The 21,977-nt window shown below is 38.6% G+C and overlaps 1 protein-coding gene across 5 annotated transcripts in view; it reads right to left on the bottom strand.

Moving 5' to 3' along the window:
• DHX57 (DEAH-box helicase 57) overlaps positions 1-21,977 on the bottom strand; it is a 66,333-nt gene that overhangs the window by 17,166 nt on the left and 27,190 nt on the right. For all 5 annotated transcript variants that reach the window (XM_005686520.3, XM_005686522.3, XM_005686521.3 and 2 more), the window contains 8 exons: positions 16,816-16,949; positions 15,867-15,921; positions 13,107-13,312; positions 9,417-9,533; positions 4,131-4,227; positions 2,929-3,102; positions 2,184-2,384; positions 764-1,040 (listed from right to left, as the gene is read on the bottom strand). In XM_005686520.3, coding sequence (XP_005686577.1) covers positions 764-1,040; positions 2,184-2,384; positions 2,929-3,102; positions 4,131-4,227; positions 9,417-9,533; positions 13,107-13,312; positions 15,867-15,921; positions 16,816-16,949 — 1,261 coding nt within the window. The remainder of the gene's footprint in view (positions 1-763; positions 1,041-2,183; positions 2,385-2,928; positions 3,103-4,130; positions 4,228-9,416; positions 9,534-13,106; positions 13,313-15,866; positions 15,922-16,815; positions 16,950-21,977) is intronic.

Raw genomic sequence — 21,977 nt, forward strand, 5'->3', positions numbered from 1 at the left:
AAAACATGTACATGGAAGTTTATAGCCAAAGGTGGAAACAATCCCAAATGTCCTTCAAGTGCTGCATGGATAAACGAAATGTGGTACGCCCAAACAAAGGAATATTATTTGGCCATAAGAGGAATGAAGTACTGATACATACTATAACATAGATGAATCTTAAATGCATTATGCTGAGTGAAGAAGTTGATCACGAAACACTATATATTATTTCATTAATATGAGATGTCCAGAAAAGGCGAATCTATGAACACAGAAAGCCAGCTGGTGGTTGCTTGAAGATGGAGGAGATGGGGAGATTACAGGGAAATAGGAGAGTGATAAATAAGGTTTTTTATGAAGTGACAAAAACATTCCAAAACTGACTAGGGTGATGACTGCACAATGCTAAAAACGACAGTGCACTTTAAATGGGTGAATTATATTTCAATAAAGCTGATAAAAATGTAGTCCAGTGTATTTATTGTTTTTTAAAATCATGCAGGGACATTTATTTTTTTTATTTTACTATAATGGGCAAGTAAAGGAGATACAGAAAAAGCATATTTAGATGATTTAAATAAGCTGGGCCTCTAGTTCTTAATCTGCTTGGGGCATGGATTTCTTTGAAGATCAGATAAAAATTTTAGACATTGTGCCTTGAAAGTGTCACATATAATACACTCAGAAGAAAAATTTTAAGGGGCTCACATAACCCTGAAGCACCCCCATGGTCCCCTTAGACACTTATGGACTCCAGCTGAGATGAACGCTGTTTACTTACAAAAGGAGACTTAAAAGCTAAACTGGCAGCAATGGTGAGAGCAGGATCCAAACAGCGGAAGATAGACCCAAACAGCATTAGTTTGCCGATTCTCACATCGACAGGCAAAGAGGCCAAGTGATACCCTAGAGGGGTCAGTGTTTCGTCTGGAGTTAATGCTCCCAAGTCTCGTAATCGTATTTTTGAGGCACGGAGAGAATCAGTGTGCGGGGGTTCAATGAGCCGAGAGAACACAGACTGGAGATTGTGAGTGCTAAACATCTCTAAAATTTTAATTCTGAAAGAAGAAAACAAAACAATTGTCAATTTTATTTCTGGTGGGATGACACAAAGAAGTAAACTTCTGCCATGAATGAATAATAATTTATAATTTCCCAAATATCTGCTTTTATAAACCAAAAACTGTCAGTTTAAATAAATTAAAAAAAACAAAAACCTCTTATGTCTTGTACTTCTCCTAGCAATAAATTGCAGAAACACTTTCAGATTCTGAAATTTACTGAGATTTGAAATATATTTCTCTCTATAAACTTCCAAAATACTTTTCTCTGTAACAGTGGATTCAAATCACAAAATAACATTGAAATGATCCACCTACTCTCTTTCCCACATCTGAAATTGCACAGCAATTGTTCATGAAATTAACGTGCATTGTGTCCTGCCTGTGGCAGCTCTTGAAAAGCTGTTTTTAAATTATGAATTTAGGTAATTTTCGAAAGAGAAAAATTTAATATGTAAAAAGTTTATTTTACTTACAATTCCTTTACATTTTTACTAATGTAATAGAAGGACCTCGAAATATACCAATTGGATAAAAGAAGAGCATAATATCTTTGTACAAGCAACTTTTTTCCCTTTGGGGTACCATTTTATGAGCATTCTCTCTCAAAACAATGACTTGGTCAAAGGGCATGGATAGCTTTAGAGTTCTTGTAAAATGCTATGCAAATTTTCAGAAAGGCTGAACCAAAGGTTTCCCAGCTTCAGTAACATCAAGTTTAATCATTCATTCACTATATTCTATTTTATGATATTTGTTCTTGTTTGTTCACCAGGTAAATAATGGTGTTTCAAGTTGCTTTTGTTCACTTTGTTCTAATTGATAATGAGGGTGCAGATTTTCCCCTGTGATGATTGAATATTGGTGCTGCCCTAGCAGAAATTTCTTGGTAAGTTAGATTACTTTCTTGACTTATAAGTGTTATTGTTAAGCTCTATTTTAAGGCCATCCTCTGCAATGCAAGAAATCTTGATGTGAAGCAATATGGTAAAGGCAACACTGAAGAGCTCTTTGCAAATGAATGAGTTTGTCCAAGTGCATGCTTAGCAAAACATCTTGTACTAAAAAAAGCAAAACATGGAACATAGGGTGAGAAACACTGGGACCTTTTGGAAGCAGGACACGAGGACCAACGTGTACCTCAGACAGAGCTGTTCCAATGGCACTCTTTGTATTTCTGGTAGCTGCTGCTTTAGAAGTTGGTGATTGAAGTGATGGCTGGTGAATAAATGGAAGCAGACCCCAGACGCTACACGACCTGCTCGACCTTTTCTTTGCAGGGCATTGGCTTGAGAGACAAAAGTATCCTCTAAACTTTCCATCCCTTTGCTGGCATCATATCTATAAAGTAAAGGAAAAGGTAAAAAGGAGTCACATTATAAAAATGTGGCCAAGATTTTATTTGGCATGGACAGATCAGATGAACCGCTCTACTTCTGTTGAAGGACAGTGTTCCCGCATGTTCTGGGATAGTTGAGTGCTAAGTGTAAATTTAAATGGCTTCTTTAGTATATACCACATTCAGTTTTTTCTATTCAACTTAAAAAAAATTATTTTTCATTTATTTGATATATGCACACTTCATGAAATGATTACCAATCTTCTGGTAATTAACATATCCATCACCTCCCATACCAATTCTTTTTCATTCAAGTACATGTAAAGCATATGAATGAAAAAAGAAAAATAATCATTTCTAAGGTAAAATTTTAAACTTTCACCTCTGTTTAGGAGGGAATGTAAGGAACACTCATATATCTACAGAGTTTGCATAAAGATTTTTCAAACAATAATCTACATAGCTTAATAGCATTAGCCTTTAACAGCTGTGTTGCTCCAATTGAGGCATCTTTAGCCCCTCTTTTACATCACCAAAAGAGGATACCTCTTTTCTTTCATTTTCCCAGAATCGATGACATAGACAACATCATCGATGGTTATGGATGTCTCAGCGATGTTGGTGGAAATTATAATCTTAGTTACACCCATAGGAGGTTTTACAAACACAGCCTGCTGCTCTTCACTGGATAAAGATGAATGAAGTGGGTGAATAACACATCTAAAAAAACAAAAAAACAAAAACATATTGAGTGTTCTAGCACAAAACACTGAAATCAGGTTATAATGGGTGGATTTCTATTAAAGCAATATAACTCCAAAACGAGCAGTTTCTCTACAACCTGTCCTTAGAAGATCCAAGTCTTCTAAGTGAAAAGGCTTTTCCTGACCCTTACAAAGTACTTACTGAGTTCTATGAACTAAAAACCTTGCATCAACTTGGGAAAAGCTGGAGTGTAATTCAGTAGTAAATAATTAATAAGAATAAATAGTTGATATTCTATAAGTAACCCAAGCCCAGCGCAGACTAACCAAACAAGAATTTTTTTCCCCTACACTTAATGCCAGAGAGAGACAGAGACAGTCATGTATGCTAAGAAACTTCATTCTTCTATTTCTAGGGGGTGTTCATCTGTCAAGTAGTTGTTCCCTCAGTTATGAAGACATACCCAGTGTTTTCTGCTACTGGAAGAGGAACCACTGAAAACCATTTTTTCTCAAAATGGTAGCATTTCTTTGTTGTTATTAACACTGGCTTTTTTAATCCCTGGTATTTGGCAATTGAAATAGCAGTTGACCATTGAACAATCCAGGGATTAGGCGGAGCCAATCCTCTGTGCAGTCAAAAACTCACATATAATTTATAATTAGGCTTTTGTTACGCGGTTCCTCTGTACCTGCGGTTCTGCATCCATGGATTTAACCAACTACAGATCATGCAGTACTACAGTCTCTTATCTTGACAAAAAAATTTTAAACCCATATTGTTCCAGGGTTAACTGTACATGCAATTTTTCTGAGATACTAAGCTAAGTGAAGAGAAACATTTTTATATAATGGAATAGAGATATGAGTTGACTTCCTGAAACAAACTGCTTTGTCTATTCCCAGCTGGCATAAACAAACATATTCTTGAGGAGTGACACTAGGATCTAAAGAGGGTGATGACAGTCAAAGAGATCTTTCTGGTAATTCATTTTCACATATAATTGCAATAGATGATTAAGAATATAAAAAGCAATTACTTACCGATTACTACGTCTATTGTTGAAAAGAGAATTAGACTGGAGCTGTTCATATAGCATTTTGATTTCTGCTAGTCCCGGTAAAAATACGAGTATAGCACCTGGGTGTATAAAAAGAGTTGGACCATAAAAAAGGCTGAGCCCTAAAGAATTGATACTTTGGAATTGTGGTGCTGGAGAAGACTCTTGAGAGTCCTTTGAAATGCAAGGAGATCAAACCAGTCAATCCTAAAGGAAATCGACCCTGAACATTCACTGGAAGGACTGATGCTAAAACTGAAACTCCAATAATTTGGCCACCTGATGAGAAGAGCCGACTCATTGGAAAAGAACCTGATGCTGGGAAATATTGAAGGCAAAAGGAGAAGGGGACAATAGAGGATGAGATGGTTAGATAGCATCACAGACTCCATTGACATGAACTTGAGCAAACTCCAGAAGATAGCGAAGGACAGGGAAGCCTGGCTAGCTGCAGTCCATGGGGTTGCAAACAGCCAGACATGACTTAGTGACTGAACAACAACAGTCAGAAAACAACAACAAAAGAATCAATGTGATAGATGCAAAAAAGAAAAAACTATCATAGATTATAATTTTAAATGAAAAATGTAATAATCTGAGACTTTTTCACCATCAATTTTCTCTTCTTTGTAAAGTGAAAGTCACTTAGTCATGTCTGACTCTTGTGACCCCATGGACCATAGCCCGCCAGGCTCCTCTGTCTATGGAATTTTCCAGGCAAGAATAATGGAGTGGGTTGCCATTTCCTACTCCATGTCTTTGTAAAGTCACCAGGGAATTAAGTGGAAAACAAACTTTTAAAATATATTTTCTGACTTAATAACTAAAAAATGAATGAGGTACTGTATCTTTCTAAAACAGAAAAAAATATGACATGTAGAAAAATATAATGGACAGAGGAGCCTGGTAGGCTACAGTCCATGGGGTCGCAAAGAGTTGGACACGACTGAGTGACTTCACTTTACATTACATAAGAATCATCAGCAAAGCTCGCTAAACATACTTCTTCAATGCACTGGCTCTGACATTCTCTTTCTATAGAAAGAGTTATCCTTCTAATCTTACAAGACAGGAAGACTCTTCTCTACATTACTAAGTAAAATCCATAAACATTTCACTGGAAATGAGGAAAAGGAGCTATAACTGGCCAACCAATCTGGTAATCTAAATTCAGATATGTGTTGAAGAGGCCATACAGAAACTAACCATGCCATAAACATGGCTTATGGGTTTTAAAATTTTACATTAAAGATAATAAACAGTGATAAGTGATTATAGTGTATTTCTGTGTTAAGAGCAGTCACTCAGCAATAGACACCTTTTGTGCTTTATTCAGAGAGGAAACTGACACTCTTCAATAGCACCTCCTTTAATCTCACAAATACTTATTAGGCACCTTTGTCAGCTCTGTGCTGGGTACAATGGAAGGTAAAACAAAGATCTGCCCACAAGGAGCTCATGAATAATTATTTATCATGCTATTTCTCCCCATAAAATAAATAAGGAAACTAAATTATTACAAAAATTGAACTCTGAAGTGAGAAGGACAAAAGACATCTTTCAGTGTTCATTCTAATACTTCATAGTTTACAAATAATGTTCATAGGGATTATCTCCATTTGATCCTCATAACCACCTGTTAAGAAGAGTATTAGTACCCTTAAGGTGACCGAGTCACATAGTCAGGTAACAGAGCTTAACAGGAAGGGTGTGCGAACACAAATACGGGGTTTCTGGTACCAGATCTATGCTCTTTCCATTACATACCCCATGCTTCACTCTACAAAGTAACACAAAATTTAAGAGTGGTAAAATAATCTATATGGAGTGGGAAAAACTGTATATTTCTATGTTCCTTTGATCTGCTCTGCACTCATGGCTTGGCCATCAGTATCAAGGTTATCTTTAATACTCACATATATGTCACCAACTGCCTAATCACTACATCAACTTTACTTTGAATTCAGATAATTTTCCAATATTTGCTGCTATACTTTAATTTTTTCAGTAATAGTCGTTTCCTTTGGGATGAAATCAGATATTTAATCCCGTGATAATGCATTAACCAACGCCAGCTATTTGCCAAGCAGTGAGAAACAAGGCACTTCAATAATTCTACGTGTTTCACATGTTTCTTCAGAAAATACCACATAATGATTAAAATCTAGGTTGAAGAGGGCAGCCATTAAGCACTGTGTCATAAGCACATAATAAAATTTTCTGATCTATGATTCCACTTAATTATCACTCAACAATGCTGCAGCTATTTATGCAACAAATATTTATTCCATACCTAAATATTCCTGGTACTGTTCTGGGTCTTAGGAACATCCCTCAGACCCTAGAACAGAATTAAGAAATCCTTATTCATTCTTAAAGAGTTTATATTCTACTAAAGAGGACCATGGGAAAGACTAGAGATCTCTTCGAGAAAATTAGAGATACCAAGGGAACATTTCATACAAAGATGGGATCGATAAAGGACAGAAATGGTATGGACCTATCAGAAGCAGAAGACATTAAGAAGAGGTGGCAAGAATACACAGAAGAACTGTATAAAAAAGATCTTCAAGACCAAGATAATCACGATGGTGTGATCACTCACCTAGAGCCAGACATCCTGGAATATGAAGTCAAGTGGGCCTTAGAAAGCATCACTATGAACAAAGCTAGTGGAGGTGATGGAATTCCAGTTGAGCTTTTTCAAATCCTGAAAGATGATGCTGTGAAAGTGCTGCACTCAATATGCCAGCAAATTGGGAACACTCAGCAGTGGCCACAGGACTGGAAAAGGTCAGTTTTCATTCCAATCCCAAAGAAAGGCAACGCCAAAGAATGTTCAAACTACCGCACAATTGCACTCATCTCACATGCTAGTAAAGTAATGCTCAAAGTTCTCTAAGCCAGGCTTAATGAACCGTGAACTTCCAGATGTTCAAGCTGGTTTTAGGAAAGGCAGAGGAACCAGAGATCAAATTGCCAACATCAGCTGGATCATCGAAAAAGCAAGAGAGTTCCAGAAAAACATCTATTTCTGCTTTATTGACTATGCCTAAGCCTTTGACTGTGTGGATCACAATAAACCGTGGAAAATTCTGAGACAGATGGGAATACCAGACTACCTAACCTGCCTCTTGAGAAATCTATATGCAGGTCAGGAAGCAATAGTTAGAACTGGACATGGAACAACAGACTGGTTCCAAATAGGAAAAGGCTGTATATTGTCACCCTGTCACCCTGCTTATTTAACTTATATGCAGAGTACATCATGAGAAATGCTGGGCTGGAAGAAGCACAAGCTGGAATCAAGATTGCGGGGAGAAGTATAAAAAACCTCAGCTATGCAGATGACACTACCCTTATGGCAGAAAGTGAAGAGGAACTAAAAAGCCTCTTGATGAAAGCAAAAGAAGAGAGTGGAAAAGTTGGCTTAAAGCTCAACATTCAGAAAATGAAGATCATGGCATCTGGTCCCATCACTTCACGGGAAATAGATGGGGAAACAGTGGAAACAGTGTCAGATTTTATTTTCTTGGACTCCAAAATCACTGCAGATGGTGACTGCAGCCATGAAATTAAAAGATGCTTACTCTTTGGAAGAAAAGTTATGACCAACCTAGACAGCATATTGAAAAGCAGAGACATTACTCTGCCAACAAAGGTCTGTCTAGTCAAGGCTATGGTTTTTCCAGTGGTCATGTATGGATGTGAGAGTTGGACTGTGAAGAAAGCTGAGCACCGAAGAATTGATGCTTTTGAACTGTGGTGTTGGAGAAGACTCTTGAGAGTCCCTTGGACTGCAAGGAGATCCAACCAGTCCATTCTGAAGGAGATAAGCCCTGGGATTTCTTTGGAAGGAATGATGCTGAAGCTGAAGCTCCAGTACTTTGGCCACCTCAGGCAAAGAGTTGACTCACTGGAAAAGACTCTGATGCTGGGAGGGATTGGGGGCAGGAGCAGAAGGGGATGACAGAGGATGAGATGGCTGGATGGCATCACGGACTCAATGGACGTGAGTCTGAGTGAACTCCGGGAGATGGTGATGGACAAGGAGGCCTGGTGTGCTGCAATTCATGGGGTCACAAAGAGTCAGACACAACTGAGCGACTGAACTGAACTGAACTGAAAGGAGACCATTAGTAAGCAGAACTTCAATTTTGGATAGTGTTAAAAGTACTATAATAAAAATGAAACCCATTTTTGGGTATTATGATAGAGTGAAGGGAGAGACAACAGATAGGGTGGTCAGAGAAGACTTCTCTGGAGAGAAGACATTTGATGGAAACCTGAGTGATGTGAAAGATCCAGTTATGAGATCTGGGGATTTATTCATCCTGGGGATAAGGGGCTACCAATGAGGTAAGAAGGCCATGAAGAAGACAGTGAGCAAGGCGACAGTAGAGACTGCCCTGTGTTATTAACAGGAGGAGGAGGAGTAATAACAGTCATAATAATAACAATGTTAAATAGACTAGCATAATTTTAATACTGTTAGGGGCAGTAGCTACTGGGCATTAATTATATACCAGGCACTGTGCTAAGTGTTTTATATATGGTTTCTTTTAATCCTCAAAATAGGATTTATTATTGTCTTTGTTTTACCACAAGGAGCCTGAGGCATAGAAAAGATAAGGGCTTTATCATCCAAGGTTACAGAGTAGACAACAGGGAGTTTAACAGATTCTCCAAAGTCTGTTCTCTTGACCCCATGGTCCTGTGGTCTCCAAATGTCTAGTCTTCATGTGACTCAAACACTCATTACTAGATTCCCATTTAGCCAGGGACTCCCAGATGGTGCAGTGGTGAAGACTCTGCCTGCCAATGAAGGAGATGCAAGAGATGTGGGTTTGATCCCTTGGTTGGGAAGACCCCTTCGAGGAGGAAATGGCAACCCACTCCAGTATTCTTGCTGGGAAAATTCCACAGACAGAGTAGCCTGGTGGGCTTCAGTTCAAGGGTTGCAAAGAGTCAGATATGACTCAGCGATTGAGCAGGCATGCACAGAGGCAAATGAGTGTTCAATAGGTAGATACCTAGGCTTCTTTTCAGCCTTCTTCCTTTTGGACTTCGTATTGTTAATGTCCTTTTACTCAAGTGGGTAAAAGGTAAAATTTCCCCCTGAAAAATCTAGTAAGGAACTTTACAACAACTGGGGATGGAAACTGGGGTGAGGGCTCCAGGAAGACAGGTTGTCCCCACAAACCCCACTGTGTCAAGAAGGAGGGTCCCTGCCCTTGGCCAGCTCACACTTAAGACAAGCAACAGTTACCTGGAGGGTAGGAGTGCTTTCCATCCACAATCCACTCTAACAAGGCCTCGATTAATTCAAGATTAACCTTTTCAAAATCCATAATGGACATTGTTTTGATGACTGATTTGCTAACTCCTGCAAGAAAGGTAAAAATAATAAAGATATTAATAGTTTTATACCTTATTGAAGAAAATATGCCTGGGAACTAGCTGTATCTTGATTTAATAACACAGATGTTCATACTGAATGCACTGAAATGAACTTTTTCCCTTTAGTCTCTCAGAAAGTACAAGCTCACTAGAAGCACTTTGTTACCTGAAGAGCAGGCTCCTGGCTCTGCTTCAAAGGGCCAGAGAGGCAGCTTTTTACTGTCTTCCTTCCTTCCCCTTTTATCTATCACGCATCTATTGACAGTTTAAGTTCTAGAAACAAGATTCAAAGTCCAATGTATTTCAGAAAACCCTTCCAGATTTAATCAAGTTTTAAGTCATATCAGACAAAAGTCCAGCTAACAGTAACTATAAAAATCAAAGCACACAGACCACAGCTTTCAGCATCACTTTTACAACAGTGACTTTTAACTTTTAGATTCCTTTGAGAAAATCGTAAAAGTTACGAATCTTCCCTGAAAAATACATGTGATTTAATGGCTTCACCAACACCCCTGAAGTCTACCCACAGACCCTCAGGTTGAGGGTCTACAATCTCCTTCTAATTCACATGAGGCCTAGTAAAAGACATAGCTCCTTATGTTGCACTATAAGCCTCAGCTCCTTTTAGAAACAAACAGCAGGGGCTTCCCTTGTGGTCCAGTGGCTAAGACTCTGCACTCCCAATGCACGGAGCCTGGGTTCCATCCCTGGTCAGGGAACTACACCCCACATGCCATAACTAACAGTTTACATGCACCAACTACAACAAAACAAAGTCCCCAAACCAAACAAACGAACAGCATAAACTGGGGGAGACTAACTCTCCAAAGATAGCTGCCCTTTCCTTTGGGTCTTCCTAATGACCCATCACCTGAAACAGAATCTAACCACAGCAAAATAACTGTAGTTGGTATCAAGGAAGGGAAGCTTCCTATATTTTGCTGAAAAGCTTGAAAAGAGGCAAAAGCCATTTTTAAACAATGCTGTCCTAACAGTGAACTGTATGTTAGTAAAAAATCAAACAAAGGAAGAAACAGGCTATACAAGCAAAGATGTGGATGGTGTGGAAGGCAGAGCAGGAATCATTTTTATTTGCCAAGATTCCAAATAGCCAGACTTTTCCAAAAAGAGAACCAGTTACTTGAAAAAAAAAAAAAAGGAAACAAAAAATATGTTTTTAATTTAAAAAGTTCAGCAGGGCTTACTAATCAATTATGTATTTTAAAAGACTTATTATTCTCTTTCAACTAGAAAAAGTTTTAAAAATTGAGCTAGGGAACAACATTTAATTTTCTGAAAGGTGAAAGAAAGCACTGAGATCAGCTAGATAGAAGTCATTGTTTCAGAGGGAGAGGGAGACTAAGAGAAGCTAAGAGACCCGCCCAGCATCACACAGAAAACAGCAGCAGAGCCAGGCTCCTGACCGCAAATCCTTAGAAAAGATTTCTCAGAGGCACTTTCGGAACTTCTGTGTCCCTGTGCTGGACATTAGAAGGACTGTGACTTAGATCCAGCCATAATTCTTAAAGAAAACTCTGGAATTTCAAAAGAGAAACCAAAGAGAGTCCTGTTAACTCATGTAACAGAATAAGGAGATGGGAACTGTCAGCTGGTATGAAGTACAGAAAGAACACAAACATTTGAGTCATTCTCATTAGAATCATAAATCTGCACTGACTGACTGGGCCCTATGCTGTTGATCTGTATTGTCTTATTTAATCTCCTAAATAACCACATTTATAGATAAGGAAACTAGCAATAGAGAGGATGAAGAACTTGCATCTAACTGGTTTTATGACAGCCTGGGGAGTTAAGTCCAGGTCTGTAAGATACAAGTCTATGCTCTTAACCTTGCTTCCCAGGATGTTGGGAAGATGAAGTGAAATGTTTGGGAGCTATGTGAATCTTCCTTAACAGCAGAACAAATGGCTATTGCCCTAGTTCCTTTATGATCACCATTTCCCACGCAGGACTGAGGAAGGAGGAAAAGGAAAACTCACTTGCCTTTTCTGCTACAGAAGTAGCAAGGATCTGAGGCCCTTACACCTTTCAAGGTAAACAGTTTTTTTTTTTTTTTGGAAGGACCAAGAAGAGTTGGGATGGCAATCTAGGGAAAAGAGAACAGGAAAAGCAGCTGAGACCTGTCTAGGCTTTAAAAAGAAAGCAAAAGTATTCATCTTAGGATCTCTAGGGATTCAGCCCAGCTGAACATATGGAAGGCTATCTAGGAACAAAGATGGGTGGGATCTAGCATGGGAGGAGAGAGTACTTCACAACACAGGTAAAGCACTCAGCACAGGGTGGACCCTAAAAAAAGATTTTTTAGGCCTATTTTAGGTCATTTTCCATGCCCACTGAATAATGTTAAAACTAGTAGGTGAAATTTTGAGGATATTTAAATAGTTTCAAATCTCTCTCTATAACTGACTCATTAACTACCAAGGGAATAAATAACAACTACACAGAGAAGAAACACAGGCATCGTCTTAACCAGTTGGTCAAAGTTAACACTGCCAATAATGGGACAAGCCAGCATCATATGCCTCCTGATAGCATGCACTGAGAAGAAGGTTCAACATTGTTTCTGTGATTTTCTAACCAAAAACACATAACCTAAAATTAACCATTAGGCAACACTAGACAAATCCAAATGAGGGACATTCTACAAAATACTTGGCCCAAAACTCTTTAAAAATGTAAATCATAAAAGAAAAAAAAAGGCTGGCAAATTTTTCCAGATCAAAAGAAACTAAAGACACATGATGACTGAATACAGCATGTAATCCTGGGTTGGATACTGTACCATTTAAAAATAGCAATAAAGGAGATTATTGAAATGATTGACAAAATGAGAATCTGGACTGCGGATTAAACAGAAGTACCGTATTGTGTTAAATGTTTTCATTTTGATCATGCCCTATTGTTGTGGGGTTTTTCTTTCGGCTGTACCGCATGGCTTGCAGGATCTTAGTTCCCTGACCAGGCGTGGAACCAGGACCAGTGATCGAATCGGGCCCTGGCGGTTCTGCTAAGTCCTAACCACTGGACTGCCAGGGAATTCCCATGTCCTATTGTTATGTAAAAGGATGCCCTGTTCCTAGAAAATATATACTGAAATATTAGGGGTTAAGGAACATCATATCTTCAATTTACCCTCAAAACATTCAGGAAAAATATAGATATGTGAACACAGAGCAAATGAAGCAAAATGTTAATAACTGGTGAATCAGGGTAAAGGATAAAGGAGAGTTCACTGCAGTCCAGCAAACTTTTAATTCTAAATTTGAAATCACATCAAAATACAAAGTTACAAAATATTCAAGAATATAATTTATGTTTTACCATCTCATTTTTCTATAATGAACACATTTCTTTTATAATCAGAAAAAAACCCACTGGTAAATATAAATAATAATGACTTTAATATGTATTGGAACTGTTATTTTTCTATTATTCTAATGAATTAAAGACAAGATAATTATGACACAAGAGGTACATTTTTCCTTTTCTGGTTACCTTTGGCATAACTGTAAAATCCCCCCAGGAAGCACATTACCTTGATAGCGGGCAAGGAGCTGTTTAAAATCTAACTGTTGATCTGGTACTGCATCTTTGACAGAATCCTGATCCTGGAGGTGCAGGGAGAGACGCAGGTCCTCCTCCACCTCCTCAAATGCGGTTCTGCTGCGCCTGGCCTTGAGCTTCTCCTTTGACATCTGCTTCATGGAGCGGGCGTATGGGCTCCCATCCTGCAACACATACCTGAGCAGGACGAAAAAGAACGTGTGGATATGGATGTGGGTCTGTTGGTGAGGAATGACAACATTCACCTGTTTCACATCTCATTCAGCCAATGTTGCTCTGCTGCTGCTGCTGCGTCGCTTCAGTCGTGTCCGACTCTGTGTGACCCCAGAGACGGCAGCCCACCAGGCTCCCCCGTCCCTGGGATTCTCCAGGCAAGAACACTTCTGCCCAATTTACAGGCTATTCTTTCACCAGTCTAGGATTCCGTCATACCCTACTTCTGGTGGAGAACACATTGGAATGCTTTTGGATCTGCTTTAAGATAATTTCAGGGGTAGTGAGTTTAGAAAAGTGAGAGAAAAAAGACAGGGAAACTAGATGAAGGATTTCCCCAGAGGTTCACATTCAGTGGAAATGGGATACAGCCCACAACACAACTTTAATGAGCTCCCTAAGTATGATATTGCATTATGAAGTTTGAGAACCACTGATCTAGGGTTGTTAGCCTGAGAATACTACATCATTAAATAAACAAGGAATTAGGAGGGGGCTTATTAGACACAGAAAGAGCAGAGAGAAGGAAAAAAAATTTAAGGTGTCAGATGTGACAGGTATCTTCATTCTGGAGTTCAGAGGTTAGGAATGAAGATGCTGATCTGGAGTTCTTCGCACAGCAGCAACAGCTGAAAATACAGCAGCAACAGCTGAAATAAGCCTGAGAAGAAACAGTACAAGAACAAAACTCTAGGAATCTTAAGGTCACGGAATAGGAAAGAGAAAGCAAGGCTTTCCAAAAAGCAGCGATCTGCTGGCATCCAAGAGACAGCATCATCTTCTATACAGTACCAAACTTGAACACACATCTTAACATCCACATGTACTGCAAACTTCTTGAAGGTAGAATGATAATAACAGCTAACACAAATATATAATTATATAATCTTTGAGCTATTTCGAATCTTGAAAAATGATGCTATGAAGGTGCTGTACTCAATATGCCAGCAAATTGGGAAAACTCAGCAGTGGCCACAGGACTGGAAAAGGTCAGTTTTCATTCCAGTCTCAAAGAATTGCCAAAGAATACTCAAACTACCACACAGTTGCACTCATCTCACACTCTAGTAAAGGAATGCTCAAAATTCTCCAAGCCAGGCTTCAGCAATACATGAATTGTGAACTTCCAGATGTTCAAGCTGGTTTTAGAAAAGGCAGAGGAACCAGAGATCAAATTGCCAACATCCGCTGGATCATCGAAAAAGCAAGAGTTCCAGAAAAATATCTATTTCTGCTTTATTGACTATGCCTAAGCCTTTGACTGTGTGGATAACAATAAACCGTGGAAAATTCTGAGAGAGATGGGAATACCAGACCACCTAACCTGCCTCTTGAGAAACCTATATGCAGGTCAGGAAGCAACAGTTAAAACTGGACATGGAACAACAGACTGGTTCCAAATAGGAAAAGGAGTAGGTCAAGGCTATATATTGTCACCCTGCTTATTTAACTTATATGCAGAGTACGTCATGAGAAACGCTGGGCTGGAAGAAGCACAAGCTGGAATCAAGACTGCCGGGAGAAATATCAATAACCTCAGATATGCAAATGATACCACCCTTATGGCAGAAAGTGAAGAGGAAGTAAAAAGCCTCTTGATGAAAGTGAAAAGAGGAGAGTGAAAAAGTTGGCTTAAAGCTCAACATTCAGAAAACAAAGATCATGGCATCTGGTCCCATCACTTCACGGGAAATAGATGGGGAAACAGTGGAAACAGTGTCAGATTTTATTTTTTCGGGCTCCAAAATCACTGCAGATGGTGATTGCAGCCATGAAATTAAAACATGCTTACTCCTTGGAAGAAAAGTTATGACCAACCTAGACAGCATATTGAAAAGCAGAGACATTACTTTGCCAACAAAGGTCCGTCTAGTCAAGGCTATGGTTTTTCCAGTAGTCATGTATGGATGTGAGAGTTGGACTGTGAAGAAAGCTGAGTGCCAAAGAATTGATGCTTTTGAACTGTGGTGTTGGAGAAGACTCTTGAGAGTCCCTTGGACTGTAAGGAGATCCAACCAGTCCACTCTAAAGGAAATCAGTCCTGGGTGTTCATTGGAAGGACTGATGCTAAAGCTGAAACTCCAATACTTTGGCTACCTCAGGCAAAGAGTTGACTCATTGGAAAAGACTCTGATGCTGGGAGGGATTGGGGGCAGGAGGAGAAGGGGACGACCAAGGATGAGATGGCTGGATGGCATCACCAACTCGATGGACATGAGTTTGAATGAACCCCGGGAGTTGGTGATGGACAGGGAGGCCTGGCGTGCTGCGATTCATGTGGTCGCAAGGAGTCAGACATGACTGAGCGACTGAACTGAACTGAACATATAATATATTGCCTGTGAATTCAAACAATTTGAATAATAAATATTTGCTGAAAGGGGAAAGCAAAATGTAAAAAATTGAAAAATTAGAAGAAAAAATAACACATTTATCAGTATCTGGGCACAATGAGGTAAAATAATTTTTTTGTTTTCAAGGACTTTCATCAAATCTTAATAAATAATATCTTCCTTACCTTGTCACAGCAATTGCATCTTCCAGAAAAAACTGATCAACAGGAAATGTACGACCTAGAAAAACAAGAAGACAGAACAAGTAAGTCTCAGACTACCCATTCAACTATCTTGAAATTGTTTGTATATGTAAAATTTTCTTAAAATGAAGCCTGGCACAATAAGGTACTATTTGCTCAGTGGTCTTAAAAGTATCCAAAAAACACTTTTGATGATAAAAATTGGAAGGAGTAGATTCCCGTTAATAGATAAAACAAGCGTATAGTTGGAGAAATGATCATTTGCTAATAAGACGTTTACCTCTTTTAAAAAAATCCGTTATACCTTTTCACCCCCTGCCTCCTTTCTCACAGGGGACCTTATAACAGTCAAAAACTGTATTCTAGATCAAGAATATAATTTCATCTTTAAATCTACTGTTGATATCCTCTATAACTAGAACAAGTAGTACTATTATCAGTGTTTCCAAACTGTTCCTTTAGCAATCAACTGCAGAAGGATAAGCCAAAAGCCCAAGGTGATAAATTAATCCCACAATGAGACTGAAAGCACCAAAAGACACAGACTACCCAATTTACTCCCAGAGTGGGTCAATATCCAGAAATTTAGCAGAATTCATCAATGAACAAATATGCTATACATGGATACAACTTTCATCTTTATGACAGATTACCATTATAAATTCACATTTTGATATTAAACACAACAGAATGCTAGAAATCCAATCACCTAGACTTTTTTTTAAAACAAATATAAATTAAAATCTCCCAGCAAATGAATATAACATTACCTCTTTATTAATTTCATTATATGGTTATGATTTTGTTATAAACAAATCATTCTTCTCTAGAAGGAGGTATCAATACTTATTCATTTCTATCTCAAATGAACTTTAAAATAATTGTATTTGCTTATTAGGACAATACTTATTTAATGATGCATTTTAATCACCTGGTATAGTGATAACTGGGCAGGAACTAAAATATTCTGAAAAGAGCTCAGCGTTTAAGGTTGCACTCATCAAAATAACTTGAAGAGTTGGTCTCTGCACCACAATGTCTTTCAAAACTAGCAGTAAGAAGTCACTAGAGGAAATAAAAGAAACACCTGAGGATCAAACAAATTTAACATATGAAAATTAATAAACTCTGACATATTTCAAGTAAGTATAATACCTATGTGAAAAAAACTTGCAACATTCTGAGAAAGATGTATCATGTTTCTAGATGTAAAGATTTAATGCTATCAATTTCCCATCAAATAAACTAAAATATGTGTAAAGTAAAGTAAATGTCGCTCAGTCGCGTCGGACTCTTTGCGACCCCGTGGACTGCAGCCTACCAGGTTCCTCCATCCATGGGATTTTCCAGGCAAGCATACTGCAGTAGGTTGCCATTTCCTTCTCCAGGAGATCTTCCCAACCCAGGGATCGAACCCAGGGCTTCCGCGTTGTAGGCAGACGCTTTACCGTCTGAGCCACTGGGGAAGTCCAAATATGTGTAGTACCAATCAAAATACCAACAGGATTTATCATTACATTTGACAATTCTACCTCTTGATAGCTATATGTACATAAAGAGGCATACACGATGATTTTCATTATAGCAGAGTTTGTAAATCAATGGAAACTACTGAAATGTCTATCAATCAAAAAATGGTTAAGACAGCATCATCCATTCTAAGGAAAAACACGAGGCAGATAAAAGGAATAGAGCAGAACTCTAGATGTTCAGAACTCTAGATGTTCACAACTCTAGAACAGACATGAAAACATCTCTAAGCCATACTGTTAATGGAAAAAGAACCCACGCTGTAGAACGCTATGTACCACAGAACATCAAAGGCCTAACTGGTTTCCCCAGCCCTTGACCTCTTGAAATCTATTCTCAGTATGGCAAACCAATCATTCTGTTCAAATGTAAACCTGACTGTTCCACTCTTCTGCTCAACATCCTTCAAATGACTTACCAAAGTTCTTACTAATGAGGCCCCGGAATCTGCAGCCCCACTGCTCATTTCCTGCCCCTCTTCCTCTTGTTCACTTGGCTTCAGCCACAATGTTCTCCTTGATGTCTTTGAGACATGGACCTCAGGTCCCTTGCATGCGTTATTAATGTACCTAGAAAGGGCTTCTCCCAGATACTCACAGAGGTAAGCTCACTCAGTCACTTTCTTCAAATCTTGACTCAAAATGTGCCTTTTCAGCAAGGCCTTCCCTGGCCACCATGTTTAAAATTGCAAATGCTCTCATCCCTTGCATTTCATGTTACCCTTTCTCTTCTTAGCACTTAACAAACACACCTTATATTTTACTTCTTTATCTTGCTCAATGTTGGGCTCTCTCACTAGAATGCAAGCTCTATGAGGACAGGGATTTTGGTTATTTTGTTCTACAAGATACTGCTTGAGTACCTAGACCAATGCCTGGGATATAGCAGGTGCTCAATAAATGCTTGCTGATTTACTAAATGAATATATAATTTGTCAAAGAAAAAAAGGTCATGAAACAAAAGTACCTATTTCTGACAAAGCAAGCATATAAGTTAATATTTATCACCAATCTGACTGCTGCAGTTATCTCTGGGGAAGGGATCAAGAATGATTTGAGAGTGTTACAGGGGACTTTTGCTTTATCTACATTGTTTCAATTTTTCATAAGAGTCCTTATACTACTTCGTTTTCTTTAATGAGATAAGTTAATTACATTTATGATTTTTCTGTTTCTATTTTAGGGAATAGGAAAATAATGAAACAATAGCCAAGTGGTTAGGTATTGGGTTGGCCAAAAACTTAATTTGGGTGTTTGGCCAACCCAATAATTTATGATACATCCATATATTAGAATTTCCTCATGCAATTATTAATAATAATTTCAAAGACAGTTCATGCTATTAAATATTAGATCAAAAGCAGCACACTATATAATCCCAATAGTGTTTATGGACACACATCTCTTTCCTAACTCCCAGTATACTCCCAGAAGAAAACAGACCAAATTCTAACATGTAATTAGCCATTCTATAAGGGAAGATTTTCTTGACATTGCCTAAATGTGTTAAAATAATGCTGTCTCTGTGATCAAAAAATTCATTAAAAAATTTAAATATAATTTTTCTCTATTCAACCTTTTATCTTATTTCTTAACTGATCTTAGTTCCTAGAATTTGCTGTTTTCTGCCTTTTTCAGTCACTTATTCCCTACTTTTTGTTATAATTCCTCTACTTTTTCTTATAATTTCAACAGTTCCTTCCCATAGACTGGTATTTGTAAATTCTCAAATCTCCCTTCTCCAGTGTGTTATTTATCTTTATTCAGATGTGAAAATATTTTGAGGTTTTAACTGCTAATATTCTACATGTCACTGTGTGTGCTAAGTCGCTTCAGCTGTGTCCAACTCTTTGCAACCCTAAGAACTGTAGCCCCTCCAGGCTCCTTGGTCCATGGGATTCTCCAGGCAAGAATACTGGAGTGGGCTGCCATGCCCTTCTCCAGGGGATCTTCCTGACCAGGGACTGAACCCTGACTCCTGCACTGCAGGCAGATTCTTTACTGCTGAACCATTAGGGAAGCCCCTATATGCCATTAAGTTTTTATAAGAATCTTTTTCTGAGAACACCATTGCAGCCAGGAACCAGATTCAGTGCTATCCTCCAGTTTCTTTGAGTCTGTGGAAGCATAAATGCTATAAAACCCAGAGTTATTTTTTATGTTCAAAATAACTTCCTCTAAAATTTAAAAATTGTTAGAATACGATCATTTAAATATTATTATTTTGGTAGAATGCTTTGATTTCTTCTTCAGAGCTGTTCAGTGATTCTTAGTTCTTTTTTCAAATGTTCATTTTACCATTTAGCTGCAAACTGACACTATTTACCATTTACTTTTTCCTCACTGTTCTCTGAGTCTCTACAAAAAGATGATTTGCCCCTCAAACATAGATTTTCAGTACTTTCTATACAGCTACTTAAAATTTATTATTGTTTTGTTCTAGGAATTATTTTTATTTATTATTCATTTAAAACAATGTTTTGGCTACACCACACGACTTGCAGGATCTCAGTGCCTCGTGTGTGTGTATGTGTGTGTTCAGTCGTGTCTGACTCTGTGACTCCCATGGATTGCATGTATGTGTGTGTTCAGTCGTGTCTGACTCTGTGACCCCCATGGACCGCTGACCAGGGATCAAAACTGGGGACCCAGCAGTGAAAGTGCTGAGTACTAACCACTGGATCATCAGGGAATTCCCTGATCTATTCTTTTTATGTAAAAATCCTTTTCTTTAGTTTCAAATTTCCGTATATTTCCTATTTATAACTAGATCAGTGTTATTTATTTTTTCTAACAGTCTTCTGGTTGCATGTCTTCCCTGTTCAGTTCTTGAAAACTGTTTCTCAACAGTAGCTGGGACCTCTTTTCACATACGTGTGTTTCTTCCTCCTTTTTAGTTTTACTATGATCTGTTTTGGCTTCTCTGTCAGCCCATCAACTTAACTTAGACTTTTCTTCTTCTCAAGATAATTTTAACAGTATAGTCCTTTTGGCAAAAGCCTCATTATTTTCACAGGATCATCTCTTTTTCCCATTATTCTTCTGCTTTAGAGCATGATCTACATGACAAGATTGCCAGGAGAAATATCAACAACCTCAGACATGGTGATGATACCACTCTAATTACAGAAAGTGAAGAGGAACTAAAGAGCCTCTTCAGTTCAGTTCAGTTCAGTCGCTCAGTTGTGTCTGATTTTTTGCGATCCCATGGACTGTAGCACTCCAGGCCTCCGTGTCCATCACCAACTCCCAGAGCTTGCTCAAACTCACATCCATCAAGTTGGTAATGTCATCCAACCCTCTCATCCTCTGTTGTCCCCTTCTCCTCCTGCCTTCAATCTTTCCCAGCATCAGGGGCTTTTCCAGTGAGTCAGTTATTCACATCAGGAAGCCAAAGTTTTGGAGTTTTAGCTTCAGCATCAGTCCTTACAATGAATATTCAGGACTGATTTCCTTTAGGATTGACTGGTTGGATCTTGGAGTCCAAGGGACTCTCAAGCGTCTTCCCCAAAACTACAGTTCAAAAGCATCAATTCTCTGGCGCTCAGCTTTTCTTATGGTCCAACTCTCACATCCATACATGACTACTGGAAGAACCACAGCTTTGATTAGATGGACCTCTGTTGGTAAAGTAATGTCTGCTTTTTAATATGCTGTCTAGGTTTGTCATAGCTTTTCTTCCAAGGAGCAAGCATCTCTTAATTTCATGACTGCAGTCAGCATTTGCAGTGATGTTGGAGCCCCCCAAAATAAAGTCTCTCACTGTTTCCATTGTTTCCCCATCTATTTGCCATGAAGTGATGGGACCAGGTGCCATGATCTTAGTTTTCTGAATGTTGAGCTTTAAGCCAACTTTTTCACTCTCTCACTTTTATCAAGAGGCTTTTTAGTTCTTTGCTTTCTGTCATAAAAGTGGTGTCACCTGCATATCTGTTACTGAAATTTCTCCCAGCAATCTTGATTCCAGTTTGTGCTTAATCCTGCCCAGCATTTCTCATGATGCATTTCTGCATATAAGTTAAATAAACAGGGTGACAATATACAGCCTTGACGTACTCCTTTCCCAATTTGGAACCAGTCTGATGTTCCATGTCTAGTTCTAACTGTTGCTTCTTGACCTGCATAGAGATTTCTCAGGAGGCAGGTAAGGTGGTCTGGTATTCCCATCTCTGTAAGAATTTTCCAGTTTGTTGTGATCCACACAGTCAAAGGCTTTGGCGTAGTCAATAAAGTAGATGTTTTTCTGGAATCCTCTTGCTTTTTCAATATCCAACAGATGCTGGCAATTTGATCTCTGGTTCCTCTGCCTTTTCTAAATCCAGCTTGAACATCTGGAAGTTCATGGTTCACGTATTGTTGAAGCCTGGCTTGGAGAATTTTGAGCATTACTTTGCTAGAGTGTGAGATGAGTGCAACTGTGTGGTACTTTGAACATTCTTTGGCATTTCCTTTCTTTGGGACTGGAATGAAAACTGACCTTTTCCAGTCCTGTGGCCACTGCTGAGTTTTCCAAATTTGTTGGCATATTGAGTGCAGCATTTTCACAGCATTATCTTTTAGGATT

The sequence above is a fragment of the Capra hircus genome, chromosome 11 (genome assembly GCF_001704415.2).
Source record: "Capra hircus breed San Clemente chromosome 11, ASM170441v1, whole genome shotgun sequence".
Taxonomy (NCBI): Eukaryota; Metazoa; Chordata; class Mammalia; order Artiodactyla; family Bovidae; genus Capra; species Capra hircus.